The 9,768-nt window shown below is 54.0% G+C and overlaps 1 protein-coding gene across 3 annotated transcripts; it reads left to right on the forward strand.

Moving 5' to 3' along the window:
* Positions 1-379: 379 nt before the first annotated feature.
* On the forward strand, positions 380-9,206 carry LRRC3C (leucine rich repeat containing 3C). Of its 3 annotated transcripts, none has more exons than XM_073883810.1 (2): positions 380-491; positions 7,367-9,206. In XM_073883810.1, the coding sequence occupies exon 2, from the start codon at positions 7,404-7,406 to the stop codon at positions 8,166-8,168; it is 765 nt and encodes a 254-aa protein (XP_073739911.1). In that variant the 5' UTR covers positions 380-491; positions 7,367-7,403; the 3' UTR covers positions 8,169-9,206. The 3 variants fall into 3 exon arrangements, with proteins under 3 accessions (XP_073739911.1, XP_073739913.1, XP_073739912.1); XM_073883812.1 differs by lacking the exon at positions 380-491 and adding an exon at positions 3,371-3,399; XM_073883811.1 differs by lacking the exon at positions 380-491 and adding an exon at positions 6,860-7,147.
* Positions 9,207-9,768: the final 562 nt, after the last annotated feature.

The raw sequence follows: 9,768 nt of genomic DNA on the forward strand, positions 1-9,768 counted from the left end.
AGGGGCACCTGGCTGGCTCAGTCGTTAAGCGTCTGCCTTTGGCTCAGGTCATGATCCCAGGGTCCTGGGATCGAGCCCCACATCGGGCTTCCTGCTCAATAGGAAGCCTGTTTCTCCCTCTCCCACTCCCCCTGCTTATGTTCCTACTCTCGCTGTGTCTCTCTCTGTCAAATAAATAAATAAAATCTTTAAAAAAAAGAATAAAAATAAAAAATAAAAGCTTTTATAAATCTGCATATGCAGTAACGGCGATGATAAGAAAAAACAGAGCAACACCGTTAGACCCTGGCACCAAACTGCCAGGGTTCAACAAGCAGCTCCTGTACTTACCGGCTGTGTGACCTTAGACAGGTCACTGAACCTCTCTGTGTTTCAGTTACCACGTTTCTAAAAGGAGAGGGGGATGAGCATGATCATGCCCACCCTCATGTCGCTGTGAGGATTAAATGGCTCCATCAATGTGAAGCACTTCAAGCAATTCCTGGCGCCTAGTAAGTGCTCCGTGTTACATTTTATTAATCCAGTCTACCTTTGAATGATGTTTGAGCATCTACTTTACTAGGCCGTGGAAATCCAACAAAATAAAAACAGATCTTGTGTTAGGATGGAGGGGTTGGGGGCGATCTCCTTCATGCTCTAGTTTCAAACTTTGTGTAATGCGAGATTATGAGTTTTCAATTTTTTATGAAATGTGCTTGTGTTTTGAAAACAGAGGAAGCCACTCTCAGAGGCTCTCCTGCTCTCTGGGAGCTCCTTAGTCTGCTGAGATAGACACATTCCCCAGCCTTGGTGTTTCCATCTGGCAGGGTGGCGAGGCCTCTGCTTGCCACAGATACAACTGCGTAGGCCGAGATAGCAAACATGGGCGGGGTCATAGCTGGGAACACATTCCCGAGATGATGGCAGTGGTGGGAAGTGAGGAGGTGGGGTGTCAAGAAACAGAGCCCCTTTCCTTGACCGCTGGGGGGCGGGGGGGAAGCAGGTCACCCCTCCACTCCTACTACCCCCTCCTCCCCTCCAATTCATTCTTTTACCCCCCTACCTCACCTCCCTCCTTCCTGAAGGAAGGTCACACCTAGACCAAGTGCAAGGAAGAAAAGAGCTGTTTAGTTCATTGGCAGTGGGGTTTGGGTTTGGGTGGGGGGCACCCCAAGCCTGGGGTGGCAGCGGTGGGGAGGGGGCGGTGATGCTGAGCAGACAAAGAAGCACTGAGTGAGAGCTACTGAGCTGGTGAGAAACAGGGAGCATTGCCAGGGGGGCCTCGCTCTCCGCGCAGCATCCAGCCCTGTGGTTGGCTATTTGGGGCTGGACCCTGCCCGGGGCCTCCAGGCCCAGAGGCAAGGCCTGGGAACCAGAACCTCCGTCTGAGAACCAAGAGCAGGGCTGTTCTTTAGACACCTCTCTATCTGCATATTCTTTGATATGGACCATTGACATTTTCTCCCCTGGGGAAAAAAAGTAGGCTAGACAACTGCGAATATTACAGAGCAAAAGGGCAACAGATAGGGAAACCGTGGCTTTAAGAAGAAGTCCCCTAGTGCATCCCAACCGCATTACTACCTCTAGTAGGCCCTACCTCTCTAGAAATCCTGGGGTGCAGGATTTCTACTGCACCAGATCACCTTCCTCTCCTGTCTAATGCCCACTCCTCCACCAGTAATAACAACAACTAACTTACGCAGTGTTTGCTGTGTTCCAGGTATTGGGCAAAGGGCTTCACGTGTATGAGCTCTTTTAATCTTTCAAACGGCCCTGTGCGGTAGGTATTTTTATTGTCCTGACTTTAAAATGGGAAAATTGCGGTAGAGAGTTTAAATATTCTGCCCAAGGTCACACAACTAAGGAAGTGGCATTTCTCCCAAAATCCATTCCTGGCCCCATACCTCCCACCCACTGTGTCCCTCATGTTCCCACAGGTGCCTTGTAAAGACTTCTATCTGCACTGAGGGCACTATATTTAAATTATCTGCTATACACCCGCTTCCCCTGCTAGGCTGCTGGCTCTGTGTCTTACTCATATGCATTTCCTCCACACAGTGGGTTGTCAGTGAATGTTAGCAGAAGGATAGAACTGACCTGCACATCCCAGATACACCCTCTCTGAGCTCCTAACCATTCTCAGAATACACCTTGTTCTTTCTGGCTCTTACCTTAGGCTGCAGTGCTTTTTCCTCCCAGCCTTTTCCATTTGGTAGACTCCTATTCATCCCTCAAGGCCATCCCTTACCTGTCACCTTCTCTGTGAAGCCTTCTCCAACTGCCCAGGCAGAGTCTACTGCTCAGACCTCCGCGCTCCTCTGACCTCTGCAAACACCCCAGCTAGAGCCCACCCCATGGCTATCAGGTGCACAGGTCTGGCTTCATCTATTGTCTGGGGGACATTTTACCTCTCTCTGCATCCCCGATGTCTAAGAGGCCCAGGAGGTATGAGTTGAACAAACAAGAGATGGATGGGTATACGCACCCCCCCTTTGTCATTTCCCACGAGGAACTTTCCAGCAAAGGCCTTTGCTGCCCCTCCTGCCTAAACTGCCCAGTAAACTGGCATTAGATGAGTCCCTGGCTAACACAATGGTTAGCCCTCTTCCTTTCCTTTCAATTATCCCTCTCTATCCAGGCTGGATGTGGGAGCCTTCCACTTCAGGGAGGTAGGGACCTGAAGGCCTACTCTCTCTCCTCCAAGGTCACATCTTAGAGGCATGGAGTTACTGCCCTTGAAGGGAGGAGCTGGGACTCAGCTCAACCAGGGTGGGTGTCTCTCCTGGGCCCTGCCCTTGGGAGCCAGGCCCTGCCATGCCTCAACCTCGTCCCTGCCCCACCATAATAGACACACTGAACATCAGGCTGGAAGGGAGCTCAGAGAACATGAGGTCCAGAGGTCCAAGGGGATTGGAGAGGGATGCAGCCAATGGCAGAAGTGGTCTTGGGCCCGGCCCAAGGGTTTTCCCATGTACACCATAAGCCATGGCAAAGAATGGAACACCCTAGTCATAGTTCCTTCAGTCCTGCACCATAGCTTCCGCTCAGGCCTTTACCACGTCCCACCTGGACTGTCCCAGTAACTGGTCTTTCTTCCACCAATACATCCTCCACACAACCAGAAAGTGATCGAAACATCAAAGCTAATCTTAAAACCCTTCATCTACCGGCCACTAAATCAAATCCCAATTCTTACCTGGTATGAAAGACCACAAGGATCTGTTCCCTTTCCACTTCAACCATAGCCTTTGCCACCAGCCCTCCATTCTACAGTCTAGGAGAAGCCAAACCTTCTCGTGCTCCCCTGCTCTTGCTCATATCTTGCTTCTCCACCTGATGCACTCAGCCTTGAAGACCCAGCACAGATGTTCGCTCCTTGGTAAAGCCTTCCCTGATATCCTGGAGAAGTGAGTGTATCAGGTAGGAATGCTTCCAGCTGAAAGCAACGGAAAACCCAAGCAAGGGAATGATTCTGAGTTGCCAGGAGAGTCACCCAAGGAGCTTTTAAAAGTCCCCATCTACTGGACACATGCCAGACCAAGGTTAATCAGAATCTCTGTGGTGGGTGCGGGCACCAGTAGTTTTCAAAACCTCCCCTATTCTAACGTGAAGCCACGTTGAAAATCACTGAAGCAGGGGTTTATTTTTTTCACATAATGAAAGAAGCAGGCGGTTGCTAGTGTTGGTTGAGTGGCTCAGTGATATTCAGGCCAATTTCTCGGTGATACTCTTGACCTTTCCTTCCTGCTTCGTTGCCTCATGGTCACAGGATAGCTATGGCTGACCCTCCATGTTCAGAGCAGGGACAAAGCAATAGGGAGAAGGATGGGGCCGTCCTCGTTTATAAACAAATCAAAGACTGTCCCAGAAAGCCCTCAAGCAGACTTCCCCTTAGATGTCATTGAACTGGGCCAGCCCCCCAGCCACAAAGGAGGCTGGGAAAATGCGCAACAGGGATTCCTGATAGACTGAGAGGACCAATCAGGCTCTATCAGGAGGGATCGAGCACATTGTTCCTCCCAAATCGGCGGGTGGTATAAAGGAAGGAAATAAGGAACAGACATTGAAGGGGGGCAGAATACGCCACCCCAAAATATGCCACTTTGGCATTACGATTATTTTGAGCTCAATTCACATTAAAAAAAAAAAAAAAAAACAGAGGCAAGAAAGGTATTCTAGTCTCCCCACCTTTTTTCCCCTGAAAACAGGAGACAAAACTCCCGTGTGAAAGATGCCCTCCTGGTACTATTCGATGGGGAGTCAAAGCTGAGAGACTTCTGTACAAACAGACCTTGTTAAAAATAATCTTTCTCTTTCTCTAGCCTCTCCATATATTGTCTCTCTTTAGTCAACCTAACATAAAAGTATTCGCAACTTGCCACTTTTTTAGGTCTTCATTTTCTCATGAGGCTCCTGGGTGATGTGAAGCTTACATAAATGTGTGTGCTTTTCTCCCGTTGATCTGTGTTGTGAGTTCAGTCCACAGGCCCCGCTGAAAAGCCCTAAGAGGGAAGAGGGAAAACGTCACCTCCCCGGCAACACGGCGTTGACAGCCGGCAGATTCTGCCACCGTTACTTATTCTCTCTCTGGGTCTGAAAGCTCCTCGTACTCACATCAGACATCACGTGAATGCCCGTGGAGACTTGGATCAGCATGTCCGTGTCTTCCTTCTAGACAGGCAGTTCTCAGCTCTCAGCTCGGGCTGCACACGAGACATGCCTGCAGAGCTTGTGAAAAATACCAGCGCCTAGACCCCAGCCACCGAGAGTTGAATTTAATCGATCCGGGTGAAGAACAGGGTCTATGTCCCCTTCAGTGAGCACAGTTCTTGGGACACGAGGCACACGGGACATCCTCACTGAGCAGAGGAATGAATGGCAGAGAATTTCTGCCCCAACCTTGTCGACCCCCAGCCGGCACTGCGCATCATCCCCTGTGGTTCCCCCTTCCTCTGCGTTCCTTCTCTGCTCAGCATGGCCCTTAGCCACCCTCAGTTAACCGCATGTATGCTCCAGGTGGACCCTCCTGTCTATACATTGCCTGCTTCTCCTGACGCTGTTGTGCTGGGCACCCCAGTCCTGCTCTCTCCCTCTCAGTAGCTGCCCTTGTCTTAGAAGGACATCATTCCATCAACAGCCAGGCCCACTTTGGGCGCCTTAGTTAGCTAAACTCCTGCCCAGGGTGAGAGAAGAACAGTGTGAGGGGTAGGATCCCAAATGTTTGCTCTTCCACATTCAGCCACAATCCCAAAATGGACACGCAAGTTTTCAGGGGCAGAGTGCCTAACAAGCAACCCACGGACAAAATTTTCACTTCTCCTGCCCAAGTGTAGAAAATGTGTCTTATCTGATTTCTTGGACAAATGTGAGTCTGAGAAGTGCCCCTGTTGACGTCACAAGCATGAGTCACTGGTTGAGTGTCTCCAGAGATGATATCATCCGATATCAGATTCTGGCCCTCATCCCACTTCTGAAACTGCTTGATCAAAGGTCACCTCCAGGGCCGGCTTCACGGGCACGTGGCCTGTACCATCCCACAGAGCCCCGGGCCCCGCACTCAGGAGGGTCCTGCACTTGGTTTTACAATCCGCTGTTACCATCTCGAAATTCTTAACAGTTGTTGAACAAGGGGCCCTACATTTTCATTTGGCACTGGGCCCTGAAATTATGTGTCGGCTTCTGGTCACTCATAGTCTCTTACAAAATCCAGCGAGGTTTTTTCCTTCTTAGTAGGGTCTCCACAGCATATGTCCTCAGCCGCCTTTGTGCAAGAAAGGAGGTGTCCTGTGAAACCCCACTCGCCAGTTCTCTTTCACTGCATTAGGAGAGGGTGCTGTAATAGGGTTGCGTGGGGTACAAATGACGGTTGAGATCAAGAGGCCCTGGGGAACGAGCCCTCCCTGGCTCCCAGACATGAGGGAGACTTAAAAGGACCAACTTGGGAGTCCAGGGCTCCAGCGAACAGAGACAACCGGAGTCAGCTCCAACCCAAAACAGAAAATCAGCAGGAAAACTTATAGGGGACTGTATCAGACTTCAGACACCTTGAAGAACCCGTTCCAACTCCTGGAGGGGCCATCCACCCATGGTGCAGAGGACAAACGAAAACTGAGCCACAGTGCCCTCTACCAGGCAAGAGCGTTGGGCACCAGAGCACTGGGAGGAGTCAGGAGTTGAGGTCCAAGGAAAAGGCTGAGGGAAGTCCATTTACCACGGAAGAAGGTGGCCCAGGGCACGGTAGAAGGACAGAGAAGGAGAGTGGGGGAGGGACAGAATTGGGGGAGACGGCTGCTGGAGGCAGTGGATGTGAGATGGGGCCCACCCCACTTCTGCCCCCGACCCCCACCCCAGGCCTGCCGAGCCGGGATCCTTCTGCTGGGCCAGGCTCTGGGCGAGCGGCAGAGGTTTTGGAAGGCAGAGTCTTAGCTCTGGCTCAGAGAAGAGGGACAGAAGATGGCGGTGTTCAAGGCCTTGGGAGGGGAGCCTGAGGCAGAGAAAGGAATTGGGGCCTGGCCTCCCCATGGCAGAGTTCATCAGGGTCCAGGATCTGCCCTGTCTTGGCATCTCCTGGCCAGGCCACGGCTCAGGTATCTGACACCTGGGGCCCGGAGTCACATGCCAGGAAACCCAACACTCTTGGGCCCCAGCCCCCAATTTCCAGCAGCTACAGGCAAACAGGGTTTCTGGAGGAGGAAGCGGGTCTCCGGAGTCGGGCAGCAGGGAGACAGACTACTTCCGGGGAGAGGACACACAGGAGAAGTCTCTCCCACCAACAGGGGTGAGAGGTTGAGAGGAGGAGAGAGGGGAGGGGCGAGGAAGAGCGGGGTGGAGAGGACAAAGCTGGGGCAGGCAGAGAGGTGGGTGGTCCAGGAGAGCGGGGAGATGGCCATAGAAAGCAGACCTTCGTCACCTAGCCTAGCTGAATGCCCTGAAGTCCGATCGCTGACCTGTCTTCCTTGTCTCTTTTATATGAGAGCCAACCTGGCCCTCTGGTGCCTACGGGGCCCACCTGGCAGCCACCCAGCTAGCTTGGCAGAGAAAGACTTTATTCCAATAAGAGAAACTAATACATGCGTGGAAGCAGAGACTTGGAAGCCCCCAGACCCAGAGTGACCAACAGGATCTTGGACCAAGAGACGTCATAGATTAACCCTCCAGAAACAAAGAGGTGCTGGAAGAATCTCAGGCCCAGGGGACCTCTTACCCAAAGGGCCTGAAAAGGGAACCTTAAACCCCAAAGAAGAAGCAAAAGTCACCCAGACTTGAGTGAACCCCCAAAGGAAGGCCCCAGCCCTCAGAGCCCCCACGGGGAAACCTCCAGAAGAGGGAGCTGGTGGTGGGAAATGTGTGGAATGGAAGTCCCTCGACTCATTCTTTTCTTCCCCAGCTCCTACTGCACTCCAGGACTATGCCCATCTTCAGCCATGCTCCCACCAGCCGGTCCCCTGCTGTCTCTCCTGCTGGTGACAGGCACATGTGGCACGGAGCCCAGTCCCTGGGTACCTCCTCAGGGCTGCTACGTGGCCGAAGAAGCTGGTGAGCGGACATTCCGTTGCAGCCAGGCGGGCCTGAGCACGCTGCCCACCGGCATCCCCAACGACACACGCAAGCTCTACCTGGATGCCAACCGGCTGGCCTCGGTGCCCGCAGGAGCCTTCCAGCACCTTCCTATCCTGGAGGAGCTAGATCTGTCCCATAACGTCCTTGCCCACCTCTCGGGGGCCGCGTTCCGGGGCCTGGCGGGCACGCTGCGCCGCCTTGACCTCTCTGCCAACCGGCTGGCCTCGGTGCCCGCAGAGGCCTTCGTGGGCCTGCAGGTCCAAGTGAATCTGTCCGCCAACCCATGGCGCTGTGACTGTGCCCTGCAGGAGGTGCTCAGGCAGGTGAGGCTGACACCAGGCCCTGGAACAGGCATCGTGTGCGGCCCCGGAGCCCGCCCCGACCTCGTGGGGCAGGAGTTCCTGCCTCTGGCGGGCGAGGAGGAGCTGTGTGGGGCGGGGCGGGCCGGGGCCCAGCGGAGCACTGATGTGGCTCTGCTGGTCACCATGGGGGGCTGGCTGGCACTTGTGGTGGCTTATCTGGCCCACTACGTGTGGCAGAACCGGGAGGAGCCCCGACGTCCCCTCAAGCGGGCCCCGGTGCTGCCCGGGCGCTCCGAGGACTCCTCCACCCTCAGCACAGTGGTCTGAGGACCGGGGCCACCCCTCCAGCCCCCTCTGATGACCTGGCCTACATTCCTCCCCCTCCGCCCTCTCCTTTCCCCTGACCCTCTCTGCCTCCTCTGCAACCCCATCCCATCCCACTTCCACCCCCCTTCCTTTCCCATTTCCCCTAAAAGCCCAATCTCTCTCTCAACCAACACCCTCTGTGGGGCCTGGAGTGTTTGGTGCCTACTCTAACTCAGAGACCCAAAGCTCCCAAGTCCCCATGGTGGGGGGCAACAGAACAGAGACGGACAGTAGATGGTACGAGTGCCCACTCAGAGGTAGGGGAGCAGAAGGCTGTGGGAGCACAGAGGAAGAAGCCTCTACCCGGCTGAGTGATCTCCAGGCTTCGCTGTGTGGATGTTTGAGCTGACTCTTCAAGAACGAGAAGGGCTTTGGGCAGAAGAGGGAGGACTCCAGCTACAAAGTGATGGACAAAAGCAAAGAGGATGCAAACAACTCGGAAAGTATGGGCAACAACGAGACATCCCTGGGGGCTGAAGTAGAGGGTGCAGAGAGAGACCAGGGGAGGCTGGGCCCTGTGGTCTCCTGCTCTCCTCTCTCCACCTCTCCTGAGAAGCTCCACCCTCACTTCCTGCCTCTCTCTTGGCTCCAGGCTCCTCTCTCCTCTCCCTCTGCCCTCTGTTGGGGACCCCCCTGGCTTAGAGAGCGCTGCTTCCTTTTCCAGAGATGCCCCATCTCTCTGCTCCCTCCTTTATACACTGACGGGCTTTCTGAACCCTTTCCCTTGGGAGAAGAGTGGTCTCCTCTATGTCGGAGCTGAAGATAGGTCACTGGGAGCTGGAGGGGGATGGGGACTAGGAGATCTCCCACCCCCAGAATATCACTGGACAGCTCAATAAAGTCACTTTTGGGGCACCTGGGTGGCTCAGTCGGTTAAGCGTCTGCCTTTGGCTCAGGTCATGATCCCGGGGTCCTGGGATCGAGCCCCACATCGGGCTCCTTGCTCGGCTGGGAGCCTGCTTCTCCCTTTCCCTCTGCCTCTCCCCTGCTCATGCTCTCTCTCTCTCTCTTGCTCAAATAAATAAATAAAATCTTTAAAAAAAAAAAAGTCACTTTTATTAATGCCCCTGATCTCTTCCTTATTGTTCACCTCACTGAACATCTGTGGCCTGACAATGAGGAGTGCGAGGGTGTTGAGCTCTTCACCACATCCTCTGCCACCGCTTCGGTGGTGGGTGTTCCCACTGGGCTGGATGCCAACTCCTCTCTCCCCTCCCACCTCCCAGCTCCTGACACCGGAGTCTATCTGCTAGGGATGCCAGGGCCTGTGAATTAATGATGATGGAACCAGAATGGAGGATGGGAGGAGGCTGGAGGGAGGACAAAGAGGGAGGAGGGAAGGAGGGCAACGTCCAGGCATCAGTCATCAGCTGGCAGCCTCCAGCCTGTTGGACGGGGCAGAGGAAGCAAAGGGAGAGGGAGCTGCTCCCCTCTTGGCGATCTGTCTTTTCTCCCAGTGGGAGTCTGAGCAGGGGGTACAGAGAAACTAGATGTGCTCAAAGTTAATGAAGGAATTCCTGGGGTGGCAGAGACCAAGTAGGCCAAAGGAGGGGGGCCCTAT

The sequence above is a fragment of the Callorhinus ursinus genome, unplaced genomic scaffold, assembly GCF_003265705.2.
Source record: "Callorhinus ursinus isolate GAN/ISIS: 27379988/994484 unplaced genomic scaffold, GSC_fseal_2.0 scaffold52, whole genome shotgun sequence".
Lineage (NCBI taxonomy): Eukaryota > Metazoa > Chordata > Mammalia > Carnivora > Otariidae > Callorhinus > Callorhinus ursinus.